Consider the following 20,265-nt stretch of genomic DNA (forward strand, 5'->3'; position numbering starts at 1 on the left):
GAGAAGAGAAGAGGAAGGGGAGAGGGTCTTATAGTCTCATTTTCTATTTTTGGACTTCAGTTAGATCCTAGGTAATTAATTGTCAGTTGAGCCCCCAAGGGGACTTGGGCCTGGTCCTATGCTCAGCAGAAACCTGTTTGAATGCTCTGAGTGTAAGGTTTGATTATTTCTGGCTCTTTGGGATCTGGCCCACAGAGAGCACCTGTAAATACTTTCTTCCCCCAGGCCACAAGGAAGAGTAAAGCTGCTTTTATAGATTACTGATTTGTTTGGGTAGGACTCTTGTTCTCACTAGCAGGCTAATTGGTTTTCTATTTAGACCATTAATAGTCCTACTGTCCTCTGGGAACTCACTGCTTCTGCACCAGAGGCTTCTGTTCTCAGTCCTGGCTCTGTGAGCCTCTTGAGCATCTTTCTCCAGAGGTTCTGCTGCTAGATGCAGCACATGGGAGCTCCTTCCAGAGGAATTAATGCAGTTGGCTCAGGTACTCCATTGCTGGTTCCAAATTGCAGATAAGTAGATGTTAAACAATCACCCACAGCAGTCTGCCTGCCTGCCTGCCTTCCTTCCTTCCTTTTGAGAGAGGGGGGTGGTGGGAGGGGCAGAAGGAGAGGGAGAGAGAATCTTAGGCAGACTCCACACCCAGCACAGAGACCCTGGGGACTCAATCTCAGGACCCTGAGATCATGACCTGAGCCAAAATCAGAAGTCAGACATTTAACTGACTGGGCCATCCAGCGCTTCAGTGGCTCACCTTTCATACCATAATTATGGTTTGCTTTCCTTTTTTGGGTTCCTATAAATTTTGTATGCAGTTTAAGTAAATTATAATACATTTTAAATAATGTAGGATAGCTTTCTACCTGATTTATTTTTTAAATACAAAATTTTTAATGGATTGCTTTGTATAAAATTATACTGGCAAGTTCTGTTATTTCATATAGTAAACAAGTGCCTACCTAAAAGACTTTCTATATTAACGCAAAAGGTTACTTTCTTAAGTTTTATTCATTTTTATCTGCTGATTGTCTGGTTTGTTTAAGTACAGACTAATTTAACATATTTCTGTGGTTTTGGCCACTTAATTCCTCTTGGCCCATATGCCCACCATCTAGATACTAGAAAACTAGTGTTTTACAGTCCTTAAAAAAAGTTTCTTATTAGGAAATATTTCTATAGCAGATTAAAATACACAATTGTGTGTGTGTATGTGTTTTGTATTACACAGTAGACATGGCTAATGGATATTTTAGTGTCTTTTGTGTTCAAGTTCCCCTGATTTCACCATCAACTAAGAAAATTATGTGCTTAAAACAATTTAACAGAGACTGCTTGAGTCCTGCCTCTCTGTTTATTCTCTCGAAGTGTTGGGAGTCATAATAGGAAGCAGAGGATAGAATCCTTTTTTATTTTTTTTAATTTAAACTAGTCACAAACATAATGAATTATGTCATTTTCCAAAATGTACCGCAGCACTTAAAAGTACAAAGACTCACTTGTGGGACGCCTGGGTGGCTCGGTGGTTTAGCACCTGCCTTCAGCCCAGGGCATGTTCCTGGAAACCCGGGATTGAGTCCCACGTCGGGCTCCCTGCATGGAGCCTGCTTCTCCCTTTGCCTGTGTCTCTGCCTCTCTGTCTCTGTCTCTCATGAATAAACAAAATCTTTAAAAAAACAAAACAAAAAGCAAAGACTCACTTGTGTTAGTGCGGTAGTTTTAAGAGCTTTGCAGACAAACAGAGGAATCTCTCTCAAGGTTTGGTAATAGCACCGGACTTGGGGGCTTTTGAAGGAGTAAAAAGATTTATCTTGGAGCACTCACTTGTCCACCTGACACCTATTGTTAGATTGGTCCTTCTTATCACAGTCTGAGCACCTTCTCGGTTTGCAGACCTATTTTCCTGCCTTTGAGTCTGGTTCAGTTTCCTAGTTGTCAGCAATAGGTCAGATGCTTTAAGTCCTTGTACAGGGAGCTTCCTTCTATTACCGCACAAAGGCCATACCACACAGTGCAGGTGTATGGGCCTTCAGCCTGAGGATGTAGCTTCCAGGTGCATAGCTGGGTCAGTGATCTGGGGGTCCAGGACACTTGCTCTATGTCTACTCTGACTGCCAACCAACATATGCCAACCAACATAAAGTTAACATTTCAAACAACTTTATTGAGATAAAATTTCTTTTTTAAAAGATTTAGTTATTTGAGGAAGGGTGGGAGGGGGGAAGAGGGAGAGAATCTTTCTTTTTATTTTTTTTTTTATTTTAGAGGGGGAGAATCTTAAGCAGATTCCCCACTGAGCACAGAACTCGACCTGTGGCTTGATCCCAGGATCCTGAGATCATGACCTGAGCAAAACTAAGATTCAGATACTTAACTGACTGAGCCACCCAGGCACCCTGAGGTATTTATATACAATTCATTCTGGTAAATTTTTTCCAATATTCTATTATAAACAATTTCGAACATATAAGAAAGTTGAAAGAATTTTACAGTGAATATCCATATATACCCACTGTCTAGGTTCTATAATTAACATTTTACTATATTTGCTTTATCACACTAAGAATACATTTTAACATAAAATAAAACCATTTGGGGACACCTGGGTGGCTCAGAGGTTGGGCATCTGCCTTTAGCTCTGGATGTGATCCTGGGCCCCGGGATCGAGTCCCACATCGGGCTCCTTGCAGGGAGCCTGCTTCTCCCTCTGCCCGTGTCTCTGCCTCATTTTCTGTGTGTCTCTCATGAGTAAATAAATAGGATTCTTTTTTTTAAAAAAAAGAAAACCCTTTGATCCCAGCACTTAGAATTTTCTTTCTAGTGGGGCACCTGGGTGGTTCAGTTAAGTGTCAGACTCTTGATCTCAGCTCAGGTCTTAATCTCAGGGTCATGAGTTCAAGCCCTGTGTTGGGCTCTACTCTGGGCATGTTGTCTACTTAAAAAAAAGAAAAAAAAAAAAGAATTTTCCTTCTGGTAGTACAGCTACGTTTTCTTTTAATGTAAGAGATGTTTAATCCTACAGGTTTTTGTTTTTGTTTTTGTTTTTTTAATCCTACAGGTTTTTATTCTACATCTATGATAACCTGATTATAATAGTTCCCCCTCATCCACAGAGGTACCTTTCCAAGACCCCCCCCCCCCCATGAATGCCTGCTACCGTGGATAATACCAGACCCTATGTATACTATAATATGTTTTTTTTAAAAATATGTATACTTGTGTTAAGTTTAATATATAAATTAGGCACAATGTAAGAGTAATAATAATAACAAAAAAAGAACGGTTATAACAGTATACTATAATAAAAGCTATGTGAACATGTTCTTTCTCTCTCAAAACATCTTATTGTACTGTACTCACTCTTTTTTTTTTTTTTTAATTTATTTATTTATGATAGTCACAGAGAGAGAGAGAGAGAGAGAGGCAGAGACATAGGCAGAGGGAGAAGCAGGCTCCATGCACCGGGAGCCCGACGTGGGATTCGATCCTGGGTCTCCAGGATCGCGCCCTGGGCCAAAGGCAGGCGCTAAACCGCTGCGCCACCCAGGGATCCCTGTACTCACTCTTTTTATGATGATGTGAGATGATAAAATGTCTACATGAAGAGACGAAGTAAAGTGAATCACATAGGTGTTGTGATGTAGCATTAGGCTACTACTGACCTAATGGTAGTTCAGAAGGAGGATCATCTGCTTCCAGACCTTGGTAACTGAAACTGTAGAAAGCAAAACCACAGATGAAGGGGGGCAGGGGATGACTACAATATTTAATTGAAGGTAACAATGCTTAGATTGCTGCTATATTAGCCATCGAGCCAGTAACAGAAGGCCCCAGTGACCCGTCTCTGGGACATGAGCCCTGAGAACTGTATTTTGCCTCTGCCTGCCCCAATTTAGGAAGCTGGGGGCCCCCTGGGTTACACAATAGCTGTGACTTCTGTTGAGGCCTGTTGGAACTCGTCAGATATAACAGTGTATGCCAGTTTCTTTAGGAAGTTGAATAAAATTTCAAACTTCCACCGGTGCTGATAGTGACTGATCTTTGTTCAATCTACAGAATAAAAAGGGCACTGAGTTGCTGCTTGGAGTGGATGCTCTGGGGCTTCACATCTATGACCCTGAGAACAGGCTGACCCCCAAGATCTCCTTCCCATGGAATGAAATCCGTAATATCTCATACAGCGACAAGGAGGTAGGACATGCTTCGCATGCAGATGTGCCAGTCATGCAGCTTATGGACTTTCCCCCTCTCTCCTCCTTGCTATAGTGGTCCCGAGCCAGACTTCTCCTTGTTACCAGTAAAATCCTTTAACCCCAGGCTTTGGGTTTTTGGTTTTTGTTTTCTGTTAACAGAATACTATTGGCATCCTATTTTCAAATGGCATCCCTAAACCCCCCTGCTGACTAACAAGAGGCTGGGGAGCTCAACTTGTCAAGACTTACCTCCAAAGAATAGTAAACAATCCAGAAAGTAACCTCTTCTTATTATACTAGGCTTTCTATTTCTAGAGAGAAATTCTCTTTGTATTTTTAAGTATAGTAGGCAGTAAGCCCTCTCTCTCTGTGTCCAGTGTGTGTGTGAGAGAGAGTGTGTCTCAGTGATAATTAAGTAAGAATATCAGAACTAACTGCTTGTGAGAATTTGAGAATAATTAAATTTGGAGAACTTAGCTGAACACTTTAAGTTAGAAGTCAGATATTTCTATATAGGATGGTGACCTTTCCCAAACACTGTAATCTTATGTTTGTTTGTTCACTAGTTCGTTCTTTGTTAGTTTCAAAGGAATTGTCAAGGATCTGCTTTGTGTTAGGTTTCATAGGAGAAACAAAGATCTAGAAAATCCAGTCTCAGCCCTCAGGGAAGTTATAGTCAAGCGAGGGCCTGGCTGCTGTAAGACAGACCTGCAGTGAGGGTGATCCAGTGCTTTTTCGCTTTTCCACTTATGAACACTCTCACCTCAATTCTGATTCCCTCCTCCTGAGAACATACAAGAGTAGGGGTCAGGTTTGGGGTATCTGTGTCACATAAGGAAGCAGAGATGCAGAGGGATCAGGTAAGCTGTGATTGGGAATAGCAGGGGCTGAGCTCTATGTTTCCTGAAGCCATAGCCCTGGCAAGGGTGGGGAGGTGTTTTTCTGGTAGGGGATGTTGAGGGTGAGTCCTGAGAGCACAGGACATTGGGCAGAAGGCGCAGGCCCAGACAGTGCTCAGTTGCTGGTGCCTGCACAGTTGGGAAGCTGGTGGAGTGAGGAACAGTGATGGCTCATGTTGTTGCCTGCAGAGCCCCCACCCTGAGCAGATTTCCTGTTTTCCCATCCCTAATAGCAACTCAAGAAAGGGAACACCAGGCTCCTGGTTTCCAATAACATGGTTGAGATCTACTCGGCCATGCTCGATGAGACAGATTGAGCTTCTTAATTCAAAACATTCTGGCTTTCAAATTTTCTGTAAGTAGCCCAGAAGAGGAGCACTTAGGTATTTCTTTTTTAAAGACTTAAATTAAAAGCTCCACATGACTTAAAGCAGTAGGTATGCTATGGCATGGTAGTTTTTCATCTCTAATTTCATAAAGTCTGTTTACTGCATATCCACATGTTTGTGTGCTAAAGGCTCCCAAAACACTCGTTTTTCACAGAACCCAAGGATTAAAGTCTCCCCTAGTATGGCCTGGTACAATAAACTCTTAATATACCCTCTCCAGGGGCAGGGTGCCATCACATTCCATCATGTCAATAACTCATGCAGTAAGAGGACCTCAAGCTGACTTGACATAATAGGAAGTAGTCTTAGTAGTTATGCATGACAGCCGTGCTGTCAAAACAGAAATGTTGGTTTATTTTAAGTGATCCATTGATTCTCTGTGCGCATCCCAGCACAGCGCAGAGCCTCTGGTTTCCCCACTACTTGTGGTTTCCCACTGACAGTTCCTGGGTTTGACTTCAAAGCCAAAAATAAGCTCACAAAATTCTCAAATAGCAGCCTCCACAAGAACAATAGTGCTTCTAAGTTAGTTTGACCAAAAGCTAACCCAACGATCATTTTCCTGAGTGTGCTAACCGCTCCTTAGACAAAATAACATGAGGAAGAAATACCCTAGAGTTTATCTTCCCAAACGCATTTGTCTGCTTAGCAAGACTTACTGGGGAATAGATACCCATTTTTTAAGTGCATCTGAAATTGCGGATCTGTCTGGTCTGATCAGGAACAGTTGTGAACAGTGATACCATTTGTTCTTTATATGCTTCCCTGCCTAGTGGTCTGGCCTGGCATCTCCTTTCTTGCTACCAAGCCCGTCCTTATCACTCAGCTTTCTCTCCCCTTTGATTTCAGGAACTGTTACCCTCTTCTTCCATGGTCTGTTCTTCACACTTTATTCCTTTTATGAACAGCTTTCAGCTGATAATCCCCACATTCAGAAACCCATAGTGATGATCTATATGGTGCCACATCAAACCCCACCTCCTCTGACTGTCTACCTGCAGCCCACCCCTGCTTTCCTCCCAGTCTGAGCTCATGGTATCATCTTAGTCATCAGAGAGCTAATAATGTCAGACACACACACACACACACACACACACACACACACACAATGCTCATTTTCCTGATCTCTGCCTCATTCTTTTGTCCTGTCTTGAATGGCCTTATGTCCAGCCTTTTAGCTTCCCTGTCATACTCTTTGTCTATGACCTGCTGAAGTTCCCCTCCTACTTAGGGTGGATCTACTCTGAACCCCCATGACATTTGTGATTTGTGCCACCCAATGAGGCACAACAGATGATATAATTTCTCCAGTAACTGACTGTCACTAGTTTAGTTCCAGCTAGGTAGTGAGCTTCCTGAAGGCAGAACTGAGCATATGGCTCTACAGCCGGCTTCCCAGTATTGGTCCTGTGGTGTGGCCCATCAAGGGCTGGCATTTCAGGTTTCCAAGCCTAAGATGGTGCTGACAACATACCTTCCAGGATCTTGAACTTCCACAGCCGGAGACTTGGCGCCCTCAGCTACTTATAATTCACCATAGTTTAGTGCCTGGGCACCAGGAAGCCAGGACAAAGCATAGCCTTTTGCTGGATCTTTGCCAGTGTAGTTGCTGCTTTTGTGGAATTTCCCAGTTGGTGCTAACACTCTAAGCTGTCAGACTGAAACTGTTTTCGGCTTCCTTTTTTCAGTTTACTATTAAACCATTGGATAAGAAAATCGATGTCTTCAAATTCAACTCCTCAAAGCTTCGTGTTAATAAGCTGGTAAGTTGATCCTGGGTTTTGTTGCTGATAACTGTAGTTTTTCTGGAAAACCGAGTGCCTTTTTTTTTTTTTTTAAGATTTTATTTATTTATTCATAAGACACAGAGAGAGACAGAGACAGAGACTTAGGCAGAGGGAGAAGCAGGCTCCACGCAGGGATCCCGATGTGGGACTCAATCCTGGGACTCCAGGATCACGCCCTGGGCCTAAGGCAGATGCTCAACCGCTGAGCCACCCAGGCATCCCCCGAGTGCCTTTTTTTGAGAGATTATTGGAGTGACCTCTTACGATAGCTCACTTGCTATACACTTTGCCAACAGACCTTCAAAGACTCTTCCCTTTAGCATAACCTAACAAGTCAAACCTAAACTTTTTGTGATGTGGAGTTTTTAAAAATTATTTTTATGGAGGTACCTTATACATATAAAAGGATAAGTATAATGTGTATATAAGGTATAAAGAGAGGCAAAAATAAACAGCTACGTACCCACTACCTAGCATTAAGAAACAGCACATTTGGGGATCCCTGGGTGGCGCAGTGGTTTGGCGCCTGCCTTTGGCCCAGGGCGCGATCCTGGAGACCCGGGATCGAATCCCACATCAGGCTCCCGGTGCATGGAGCCTGCTTCTCCCTCTGCCTGTGTCTCTGCCTCTCTCTCTCTCTGTGACTATCATAAATAAATAAAAAATTAAAAAAAAAAAAAAAAAAAGAAACAGCACATTTCTAATACTGTTAAACCCCTCATGTTAACATCCTATTGGTTGGTTTCCCTCACCCTCCTCCCAAAGAGTGATCACCATTCTGAGCTGTGTGTCTATTACTCACTTGCTTTTCCTCGGAACTTGACTTCATATATAGCAAAATGAAAACACTACTAAGTTTTGTGAACTTTTGAAGTTTACCAAGTGCTGTCAACTGTCTATGTTCTGTCACTTTTTTTAATATAACATTATTTTCTGGGATGTATCTGTGTTGATGCTTCAAAATATGAGCCCTTTATTTTCACTGCTATTAATCTTCTTGTGTGTGTGTGTGTGTGTGTGTGTGTGTATGTGCGCGCGCATGCCATTTACCTATTAATGAATAATTAAATGCTTTCTACTTCTCTGCCATTTTAATAAGGCTGTTGTGAGCATTCTTGTACCTGCCTCCTGCTGTACACAGACAATAGTTTCTCTAGAGAATATCTGCTTAGGAGTACAAGTCGCAGGTCTGTAGTGTATGTCCAAATTCAAGATTACACCATGTTGTTTTCCAAAGAAGATGAATTAATTGACAGACCCAATGCAGTGGGTGCAACTCCTTTTGCTTTATGTTTTCCTCACTTTGTATTATCCAGCTTTAAAATTTTTTGTCACTATTGTGTGTATGAAATGGTATCTCAATGTCATACTGATGTGCATCTTTATATTTATTAATGAAGTTGAGCATCTTTCTGTATATTTTTTGGCCAAGCTTGTCTTTTTTGTCGAATACTTGTTTTATGTCCTTTGGCTGTTATTCTCTGGGTTGTTTGTATTCTTTATTGGTTCTATCATTTCCCAGCTTGTGGCATACTTTTCCTCCTTTTTTAATGTCTTAACAAAGAATGTTTAAGTTTAATATAGACAAATGTGTATATCTTTTCCTTAATCATTTGTACTACTTGTGTCTTATCTGATATCCTATATCATAAAGATATTTTTCTATATTCTCCTCTAAAAATTTAAAGGATTCAATCTTTGCATTTAAGTCTTTAATCCTCCTGGAGTTGATTTTTGAGTATGATATAAGGGAGGGATCTTGCTTCTTTTTTTCCACGTGAATAACTTTTTGTCACAGCCCATCCTATTGCATGAGCTTTCCTATCCTCCCTAATTTGCAGAGCCACATCTTAGGAGAATGAGATGCATCCAGAAGACATGCCCAAGTGTCATCTGTTCCTCTCTTAACTTGTGATATATGCCCCCTGGCATACTTGAGGCACCTCCATTTTGCCTATTTCCAGAGCAGAGAGCACTGGAGGCCATTAGTAGGGAGGGCCATGGTGTTTCAGTCTGTGTTTTACTTTTCAGGTTCCTGCTGCCCTCAAGAGCCCAAGACCAAGATTCTGTAGCACTGGTGAGCTGGTAAGCAGTGAAGTAAATTTATGGGTTTAACATTTCTACTGCTTCTGTGAACACAGATTCTCCAGCTCTGTATTGGGAACCATGACCTTTTCATGAGGAGAAGGAAGGCTGATTCTTTGGAAGTTCAGCAGATGAAAGCCCAGGCCAGGGAGGAGAAGGCTAGAAAGCAGGTGAGCAAGAGTGTGTCTGAACCACTGTTGTCACTGCTTTGTGGTCTTAGCTGAGAAGGTAAGGAGCAGTCGTGGGCTGACAAATATCGTTTGGCCACCTTCTCTTATTTTATTTCTGTTGGATCTTTACTGGCTGATGCCCTGCCGGTGGGGTGTCCGCTCTGGAAATGAGGAATAAACTCCAATCGCATATCTAAAAGAAACATCTCTAGTTATTTCCCCACTTAAGTAAGTGAGGTGTGATTAATGCAGGTTTGGGAAGAGATAGGCAAAGCCTGAGCCCATCTGTCCGTCCACCTACCTGGCTCACTTTCGTTTTGTCTGCTTGTCTCCTTTGCCCAGCCTTGTCCTCTTCTAATTAGATGGTGATAGAATGCATGGCAGCATCTTGTGCTGCTGCGGGAATGCTAATTAGACTTCAGCTGCACTTCCCCACCACAGGTCAGCCCAGGCGGCACATTGCTCTGGTGCCCGGAGCACTTATCGGCAGACTGGACAGTTTGCATCGTTGTTTTCTACTCATAAACCATTTCGACTCACTGAAATCCATAAAACTAATCTGAGCCTCACTGCTGAGAATACCCACTGTGGTTTTGGACCAACTCCTAGATGGAGTAGCCGTAGCTGCAGTCAGCTGCCCTCAGGACTTGCAGGCTCAGAGGTGTAATCATTAGTCTGTGTGCAGCTCTCTGATGTGGGTGCTCCAGCAAGGCTGGCTCCCTGCCCTGAGATTTAGAATGAAATGCCCAGTTTGATTCAGCATGCTTTCAGTGTTCCGTCTCTTTGCTTTCTGAAACGGCAGACTATAGATGAGCTGTTTGGGATGCTTTCAGGGCCACAGTGGTGGAATGGGTTGTATCAGACAAACAAATGCTCCTGAGCCAGCATGGGTCTTAGGCCTCTTTTCAGCTGGGGAAAGCTTACAAGCGAGAGATCTGAAAACGTCAATGAGTGTGGAGGCCTCAGGGCTGTGGCAGAGAATAACATGCATACACCTTGGACCTGCATGGCCTATAGAATGGCAGAGACATGTCCCTGGCATCTGGCAACCACAGGCCAGGGGCTTTGTGGCCCAGTGGTACAGATACTGACCTTGGAACTAGATGTGAAACTTAGTATGAGATGTTAGTAAACGACTTACCTTCCAGACCTCAATTTTCTCACCTGTCCATTGGAGCTAATGGTATGTCTTCTCTGTCTTAGATCAAAGGACACATTGTACCTAAAAGCCTTTGTGAATTTAAACCACCTTGCAAACAGGTGGTCCCTCATTATTGGGTGGAGGGTCCCTGGAAAGTGCAGTGCTGAGAAGAGAAGGTGGTTACCTGGGCTTTTTTTCAAGTGGAGAATAATGGAGAAACAGTAATCTACCTAATGGAAATTGTAATGCAGTGGAAATTAGAGAACAAATTGGCCAAGGTTTTCACTGACCTGCAAGAGGAAAATTGGAGAAGAATTTACAGTATTTTATTGCTTGTCTTTGCATTATTCTTTTGAGGCCCAGTGCCCTTTTTTTTTTTTTTTTTTTTTTTTTGGCTCAGTATTTAGAAAAAGCAGCAGTCTTAAAAATCTTATGCTTGGGAGAAGATTGAAGCAAGAGATAAATAAATGTGCTCTATTTAAGGAAGAAAATAGTGCAGTGGTCACTTCTGGCTTCGCTTTTTGAACTCAGTTAATACCCTAGGATCACTTGTCCTGTGCTTGTTCCCCTTATTAGGCTCTGCATGTGGCCCAATTAATACAGTGATCCAGAAGGCACAGGAGGTGGCATCGGCTTTGTACTGGTGCCTTAAGGACGGAGGAGTGAGGGCTGCATTCCTTGCTTGGCTCCCTCACATTGCAAGCTTGGCTGGGAGTTGCCCCTGCATGAGGCTGGGTGCCTGTACCGTGGCACTGCAGCACCCCCCACCCCCCCAACTGTGACACACAATGTGTGAACTACCGATGCCTCACGCGCAGAGTCTTTCCATCTTCTTGGGTCAGAGGCACAAGCAACTGTGGATGAAATTAGAGATGTGGGGGCAGCCTGGGTAGCTCAGCGGTTTAGCGCCGCCTTCACCCCAGGGCATGATCCTGGAGACCCGGGATCGAGTCCCACGTCTGGCTCCCTGCATGGAGCCTGCTTCTCCCTCTGCCTGTGTCTCTGCCTCTCTCTCTCTTTCTCTCTCTCTGTGTCTCTCATGGGTAAATAAATAAAATCTTTTGGGATCCCTGGGTGGCGCAGCAGTTTAGCGCCTGCCTTTGGCCCAGGGCGCGATCTTGGAGACCCGAGATCGAATCCCACGTCAGGCTCCCGGTGCATGGAGCCTGCTTCTCCCTCTGCCTGTGTCTCTGCCTCTCTCTCTCTCTCTCTCTCTCTCTCTGTGACTATCATAAATAAATAAATAAATAAATAATTAAAAAAAAATAAAATCTTTTTAAAAAAGAAAGAAATTAGAGATGTGGGTGGGGTCTGTGTGGATGACATGGCGGCGGCGGGGGGTGGTGCTCATCCAAACAGAGGAGAGCTATTGGTTTCTGGCGCTCCGTCTCTGGGAGAAGGAACTTGTATTGTGTCTTGTCCACTGCAGGGCAGAGCCATGTGAGGTCTACTAACAAAAAGGGTTATTGGCAGGGTGGCCATTTCAGCACATGATGTGTGCAAATGCCTCCTTCGATCCAGGTAGACTTGGTAGGGCTTGCTTTTCTGTCGTTTTGTTTGTTCCCTCACCTCTAGGTGTTGTTTCAAGGGACACAGCTTTCGATCCTGCAGCTGGTTTGGAAGGAAAGAGGGTGGCGGGTAACAAGAATGACACTGGCGACCTAAAGGAAAGGGGAGGAAAGAGGGTCTCCTTGGGGGGACTCTAGACACTGGGCATCCTTGGGTCCCCGTGGCACCGTAAGCATGGGCCCCATGACTCAGTGGCCACTGTCATTGGCCCCCAGATGGAGCGGCAGCGCCTTGCTCGAGAGAAGCAGATGAGGGAGGAGGCAGAGCGCACAAGGGATGAATTGGAGAGGAGGCTGCTGCAGATGAAAGAAGAAGCAACAATGGCCAATGAAGCTCTGGTGATTGCTGGGGGGTCTGGGCCCCAGGAGGCTGCATGGGGACTCGAGCAGGTTTTGAGAGTTAGGCCTCCTGACGTTTGCAGATTAGTAACAATCACTTTGACGTTTCAGTTTAAAAAAAAAAATCAGTGTCTTTTCTTTCTACTTATGTCTGTGGAAGCAGACCCAGGTGGAATTCATGTGCCACCAAGCCCCACTTTCATTAGAGCTCACCTTTAAAGCAGGGCTTCTCAGCCAGCCCTGGGGCCAGATCACCCTTTATGGTGGGAGCTATCCTGTGCATCAGAGGATGTTTAGCAGTGCCCTTGACCCCTATCTGGATGCCTACAGCACCACCTCACCCCCAATTTGTGACAATCAAAAATGTCTCCAGACATTGTTACCTGTCTCCCAGGAAGCAAAGTCTCTGCTGGTTTGAACCACTGATTTAAAAGGAAAGAACAAGGTAAAGTTGGTTTTCTCCCTCATAAAGCATAAGTCTCAGCTCATATGGGTACTCAAAAAGGCTTGCTTTTTGCTCCCCATGGGTAGAACCTGAAGGGCCTTTCCAAAATGTTGAGGGTATGTCTTGTCATTCCTTGCATCAGTGTCATCTGATGGGACATTCAGTGACAGAACCCCAGGAAGTTCAACACTCTCATTCTCACTGACCTGAGTGTCTAAGTCCAGATCTGGGTGGGATGACAAGCATGTGGTCCCCATTCCAGCTGATAGCGCTCTTCTCTCCAGATGCGGTCTGAGGAGACAGCTGACCTGTTGGCAGAAAAGGCCCAAATCACTGAGGAGGAGGCAAAACTCCTGGCTCAGAAGGCCGCAGAGGCTGAACAGGAAATGCAGCGCATCAAGGCCACAGCCATTCGGACAGAGGAAGAGAAGCGCCTGATGGAGCAGAAGGTGCTAGAGGCCGAGGTGCTGGCGCTGAAGATGGCTGAGGAGTCAGAGAGGAGGTTAGAGGTGGGGAGTCCTGGACACTGGGACCCAGGTGAGGGGCTGTTCAGTTGTAACCTGGGCCCGAGGCAGAGCTTGACTGCACCTGTCCGTAAGCTGCTTCTCCATCTTCTGGGGCAAGGGGGAGGCTCCTCCCTAGACGGGTTAGTGAGGACTGGTGCTTAAGCCAGTGTGGAGTTTGGGGGCTGGAATTAGCAGAAAGGCTCAGGAGCCCAGTTCTCTTGTTGAGCGGACCTCTGGTCATGCTTGTGTCTGTGATAAACTACTGTCCCTCTGGTAGTCGTGTGTGCAGAAAAGCCATTAAGCATGGCCACAGACTGCCTTTAGCTGAGGAGCTATCAGGAGGCTCTTCTTATATTTAAAAAATGTGATTCTTTTCCCTTTTCATGTAGGGGACATGTGGGGAAACAGCAGCTATTTACCTTTAAAGAAGTAATGAGGAACCTGCTTCCCTGCAGCCCTTCTTGGTGCTAAGGCTCCTGAGACATATAGGAGGGGAGGGCCAGGATCCTGTCTGAGGTCAGGATGTGCCAGCTCATGACCAAGTTGAAGGGTAGAACTGTAGTCTCTACTTTCCAAAGACTATTCTAGGCTCTGGATTGTTCTGGTATTGCAGCCTTCAGATAAATGCTGGCACATTCCCCAGCATTTGGCTCTATTGATTTAGAACACTTGAATTTGGCTTTTTGCTACCAAGGTGCATTAGCTAGTTTCCTCTCCATTTTCTGCATGTCTTTCTGGGAATATGATTCTTTGTTTCCTGCTCTGTTCCAGGCCCCTTTCTTTCTTTGTGCAGGTCCCTTCCCCCCATTAACTAATGCATGTTGGGCCAGGCCCCCTGGGTCCTGTGTCTTGCAGGGTGAGGCCCTCAGTGTTGGTGCTCGTCGTCGTCCTCTTGCCTAAGGTTGGCCCCAGGCCTGCAGTTGTCTTACTTGGGGGCGGTGAAGAAGCAGTTCTCTCACATCCTGCCCTCCATGATCCATTATAAGACTTTTGAGCCACCATACTGTACCTTTGCCCAGCCTACTCTCACCCAGAAGTGAAGCAGAGGAAGCTGCTAGCCCCTGCCCCACTTCTGCTCCCTCTCTACCAACTGCAAAGGTTTGAACTTGACTCCTTCCCACTGACATCCCTGTTCTTCTGGTTTAAATTTACCATTGCAATGAACACTACTCAGGAATGTTGTCCTTGCTTTGGAAGTTCTGATTTTCACATAATGTGTCCCCCTCCACCCCATGGTCTTGTTTGCCTGATCTGGTGCCATCCTTGGGGTTAACCTCCAGGGGGATAGTGGGAAAGGGCTCTCTTTCGTCTGTCTCCTTTTTGAGCTGGCTCCCTCCTTTCCTTGCAGGGCCAAGGAGGCAGATCAGCTGAAGCAGGACCTGCAGGAAGCCCGAGAAGCAGAGCGAAGAGCCAAGCAAAAGCTCCTGGAAATCACCACCAAGCCCACATACCCGGTGAGCCTGGCTGGGGGCTGCCAACCTGCAGCTGCTTCAGACCTCATAGCCTTCCTTTCCCTCTCAACCCTTTGGTTCCCCTGGGGGTGCCCCAGCAGAATGAGTGATGCCAAGGGCCTGCAGCTGGAGCCTCGCTCGGTAGAATACCTGGTCTGCCATTTGGCCTTGGACTAGTCACCTCTCTGATTACATAGATAGCAGGCAGTAGGGCCTTTCCCAGCTCTGCAATGTTTTTCTTATTTTAAGTAATATAGTCCCAAATTATCCTCAAGAGAGGTTAGCCTCTTGATGCCAAGCTGAATGTAATCTTCAGCTGCCTGTGTATGCCATACACCAGCCTTGTTGTTCTGGGCAGGGGTACTCTGTATACTGCAGAGTGAACTATTGCCACATAAGAACCAGTTTCCAAACTCATTTTGGGACAAGGAGGCAGACTTCAATTAAATAGGGTCACATGATGAATAGAAACGTCTCTTCCCTTCCCTTCCCTCCCTCTGTGCATCCAGTTCAGCAAACTGTTCTGTTCCACATAATACCAGGCAGCTTTAGAGTCTGTATTCAGACAGGGTGTACAGGAGTCTAGAGGAGAATGTAGCCCAGCCTGTAGGGACACTAGGCACATAGAACAGCACCTGAGCTGGCTCTTAAAGAGTAAGTAGGAACTAGCTGGGTGGGAAAGAGACTGCATGGTGTTCTCAGCCAATGCACAGATGTGCGTAGGGCACAGATGCATGCATTGCACACTCATACACGCAGCAAAGAGGCACACAGGGCACAGAGACATGAACAGCCCAGGGTCTGAGGGGGAGAGAAATGTGGGCAGTCTGCTATTGTCATCTATTCTGGTATCTATTACTGTGTGACAGGCCACCCCAAGCCAGCCGTATAGCTCAAAACAACCATTCATTTATTCTCTCTCAAGGCTTGGTGGATTGATTGGGCCAATGGTCCTTCCTCAGGCGGTTGCAGAGCAGCCAGGACTAGAGTCATTGGAGGGCTCATCTGGACTGGATACATGAGATGCACATGGTTTTTTAATTTTTATTTATTTTTAAAAGACTTTATTTATTTATTCGTGAGAGACACAGAGAGACAGAGGCAGAGACACAGGCAGAGGGAGAAGCAGGCTCCATACAGGGAACTTGATGTAGGACTCGATCCCGGGACTCCAGGATCACGCCCTGGGCCGAAGGCAGGCACTAAACTGCTGAGCCACCCAGGGATCCCCATGCACGTGGTTTTTTTTTTTTTTTTTTTTTTTTTTTTTTTTTTTTTAATTTTTATTTATTTATGATAGTCACACACAGAGAGAGAGAGAGGCAGAGACACAGGCTGAGGGAGAAGCAGGCTCCATGCACCGGGAGCCCGATGTGGGATTCGATCCCGGGTCTCCAGGATCGCGCCCTGGGCCAAAGGCAAGCGCTAAACCGCTGCGCCACCCAGGGATCCCCCATGCACGTGGTTTTAAAACGTATCCTGGAACGGGGCGCCTGGCTGGCTCAGTTGGTAGAGCATGAGACTCTTGATGTCGTGATTGCAGGTTTGAGTTACATCTTGGGTATAGAGATTACTGAAAATTTTTAAAAATATATAAATAAATAAAACCTACACTGGAGCAAACTTTATGCATTCTTCAAACAGTAAATAAATAAGTCCTGGAGGAGCACATCCGTATCAGCCTTTGAATCATATTTCGTGGTACGGATGGATTGTAATTCATTTAAGCAGGCCCCTATGGATGGGTATTTAGTCTGTTTTCCTCTGCAGTTGTGAACAAAACTGCGGAAAATATCCCTGAGCACAAATCTTCACGCATATGGTAAATGTACTGGCAGAATAAATTCTCATAAATAGAACGGTGGGGTCAGGTTTCCCATCGCGATCCGCTCCACAAAGGTTGTACCAGTGTCTGTTCTCACCCACAGAGCAGTATTCAGCACCCATCTTTTCGGAAATTTTGATGAGGTATAACATACATACAGAAAAGTGCCCAAATTATCACTGTACAGCTTGATGAATTCTCACAAACTCAACACACCCATGCACCCAACACCCAAATCAGAAAACAGAACGTTCTAGTACCCCCAGAAGCCCCCTCTCAGCACCACGTTCAACACCCACACAGACAGTCTGCCTCAGGCCTTGTCATCGTCTCAAATGAGTGCTCTGGGCCTCTACTGTTTCCCAGACGCCGTCCCAGACTCAGCCAAGGATCCAAGGGTGAAAGAGAGGCAGATCCTGCCCTTAGGAAACTTGCCAACAGGGACGCCTGGGTGGCTCAGTGGTTGGGTGTCTGCCTTCAGCCCTGAGTGTGATCCTGGAATCCTGGGATCGAGGTCTGCGTCAGGCTCCCTGCATGGAGCCTGCTTCTCTCTTTTCCTGTGTCTCTGTCTCTCTGTGTCTCTCATGAAAAAATAAATAAAATCTTTAAAAAAGAAAAAAAAAAAAAAGGAAACTTGCCAACAGTAAAAGAAGACACAGCCAAAAAGGATTTTCACAGGGCGGAATTAGGGTAGTGCCATAACAGAACCAGAAACACAATGTTAATGCATAGCAAAGAAAAGAGTTGCCATCTGGCTGAGAGGGATCTAGAAAGGCTTTGGTTGAGAAATCCTAGTATTTGAGAAGGGCCTTGGAAAAAAGATGACGTATATGGGGAGAGCAAGGTGTATACAAGTTTAAGCAAAGGAACAGAAATGGTACTCTTCACGATCTGATAGGGCAAACAGTAGGAGAAGCTAAAGTAGATTGGCCCCATATTTTAGACGACCCCTTGTTCTGGGATGAGAAAGTCCTCAAGTCTGATCTTTTCATCCTCTGCTTCAAGCCTTACTCTGGCTCCACCTTCCAATTCCAAGCCCCCTTAGCATGCAGGGGAGCTCTTTATAGCCTGGTCCCGGCCTCCCACCCTCCCCCTTATGCTGGCACTACAGACCCTCAGCATTCTCACTGAGCATTCTCTGCCCTGCTCAGTACCAGGCCTCTTGCCTGGCAAGCCATTTCCTCTGGCATATCCTCTGGTGCCAGCAGAAGCAGCATCTTTTCTAGCATACCTTCTCCAGCTCCCTCAGCTACTGTTCACTCCCTGGCTACAGTGTCTACCTTACTTAATCATGATGATCTGTGAGCACCTCTGTTTACTGAATGATACTTTCAGCTGCTCAGATCTAGGGACTCTTTCTTGTTCTCTGCCTCTGCACCTCCTAGCCCAGGGCCTCAACAAAGAAGTGAGTGGGAGTTTGTGTTTAAATTTGGCTGAGCATGAAAAGCTGTTAAAGGTTTAAGGGAAGAGGAATGATTTACCTAGATTAGAGATCTTTGGGGTTGATCACCTGGCAGCAGCCAGTTTGACTAGACTGGGGGAAGAGAGACAGGGGTGATTATTTTGACAAGAGGCCATGGTAGTGCTGGGGGGCAGGGCCTGAGCTGTGCCCATTGCCTCTGTGGCTTCTGGAGGGTCGGTGGTTAACATAGCAGTGCCCTGTGTTCTCATTCTCATAGAACCTGACTGTCCTAACTGGAGATTTCTCATTCATAGCCCATGAACCCAATTCCAGCACCGTTGCCTCCCGACATACCAAGTTTCAACCTTATTGGTGACAGCCTGTCCTTCGACTTCAAGGATACTGACATGAAGCGGCTTTCCATGGAGATAGAGAAAGAAAAGTATGTAGTCCCTCTGACCTCTGTGCCCCCAGCCACTGAGCTAGAGTGGGGCCATCTGGGCCTGGGGAAACAGAGGGTCACTGCAGGAGCCTATCACTAGCTCTGCAGGGCTTGCTCTGTTCCCTCTGGAGGAAGAATTTCCTCATCAGAAGTGAAGGACATCACACCATCACTCTGTCTTCCAGGATAACAGTGATCCTTAATTGGTGACCTGGAGTTTACGGTGGCTTAGAACCTCATCTGTAGTCTAGGACTGGTTGTCAAGGGTCTCTGAGTAGCAGAATAAATTCTCTGACTGCTGTTCACTTGGTGATAAAGCCTGTGATAATGTTCTAACATGGTAACATAACAGGTTTCCTAGTTGTGTCCTCTAGCAGTTGAGATCTGTGGTACTTCCCATGTCAGGAACAAGGGTAAGGGAAGAGACTGAGGCTCAAGGCCAAGGAAAGCAAATGTCCACGTCAGGCTAGTACTGCTACATGGGGCAGCCCTGAGATGAGCCCTGCATGCCCTGTTCATAGCAATTTCTGCTATGTGCTCCTCCTTCCTTTCATGGTTGGTGGAGGTAGAACTGAGGCAGAAAGGACTCTCACTGCAGAAGAAACATGACTGAGGCCCCCTCCTGGTTCCCAGCCATAGGTAGTGGCCATTTGTGCCACAGCTTTCTGGAGAACCATACAGTGAATGCCTGGGTGTCAGGGCTTTTTAGCTTTGTCTCATTTCATTCCCACTAACAAACATCAAGCTGACATCAGAGATAGGTTTCAGTGTACCATTTATAAATGAGAACACAGATCTACAGTGTTTAATGAACTCAGCCAGCATCACACAGCTGATGAGGGACAGAACCCAGATTCAGCTCTAAGCCTATCTGAGGCTCTATGCTCCCACCTTGTCCAATATCCTTGGGATAGCTCTCTTGGGACTATGTCTCCTGGAGCCCAGGGTAAGCAACCATGAGCCTCTCGATCTGTGGTATCTGCTGTCCGAGTTCCCCCTCCAGCCTTTCTCCATTGACCAGGCATTGAGAGCATTTCATGGTTGTGATTGGAGTGAGGCTACATCCTGTTCTGGGTCCTGCTTTTTTGTAGTTTGTGTTTTTTATTATCAGTGTACACAACAGACTCCACATACCAACCGTAGGAATCACTACAGAATGTTCCTGGTGTTTGTGTTGCATGGTGTGCCTGATGCCCTTAAGTTGGACACCTTGAAGATAATTTTCAAATTTTCAACATCACAGATACAGAGTATCTACCATGGTGGGGATCTTTCTCTTCCTGGTGTTGGCTGAGTGAGCTTCCAACCTCTTTAGGAGAGGACATCCCAAAACAAGTAGGGATATGGCCAGTACCTGTCAGAAGAGGTCACTTGAATCACTTACCCAAGAAGGGTTGAGACAAGGAGATTGTTTTGGATGCCAGGAGTCTTGATTCATGTGTCATTACTTGTGCAGAACTAAAAGCTTTCTATTGTAACGGGCGTTTATAGAGCACTTAATGAGGGTTTACCAGAGGGCTTTCCTGTGCTTTATTTTACTTAATTCTGACCACAGCCCTGTGAGCATTATCCCAATATCATGGATGAGGAAACAGACTCAGACCTGTTAAGTGACCGGTCCAGGC

General features: G+C 45.5%; 1 protein-coding gene across 3 annotated transcripts in view; it reads left to right on the plus strand.

Moving 5' to 3' along the window:
- Positions 1-20,265, plus strand: part of NF2 (NF2, moesin-ezrin-radixin like (MERLIN) tumor suppressor) — a 51,675-nt gene that overhangs the window by 16,022 nt on the left and 15,388 nt on the right. For all 3 annotated transcript variants that reach the window (XM_072723151.1, XM_072723150.1, XM_072723152.1), the window contains exons 7-13: positions 4,055-4,189; positions 7,168-7,242; positions 9,408-9,521; positions 12,447-12,569; positions 13,299-13,516; positions 14,869-14,974; positions 18,513-18,640. In XM_072723151.1, coding sequence (XP_072579252.1) covers positions 4,055-4,189; positions 7,168-7,242; positions 9,408-9,521; positions 12,447-12,569; positions 13,299-13,516; positions 14,869-14,974; positions 18,513-18,640 — 899 coding nt within the window. The remainder of the gene's footprint in view (positions 1-4,054; positions 4,190-7,167; positions 7,243-9,407; positions 9,522-12,446; positions 12,570-13,298; positions 13,517-14,868; positions 14,975-18,512; positions 18,641-20,265) is intronic.

This window comes from Vulpes vulpes, chromosome 10 (assembly GCF_048418805.1).
Source record: "Vulpes vulpes isolate BD-2025 chromosome 10, VulVul3, whole genome shotgun sequence".
Taxonomy (NCBI): Eukaryota; Metazoa; Chordata; class Mammalia; order Carnivora; family Canidae; genus Vulpes; species Vulpes vulpes.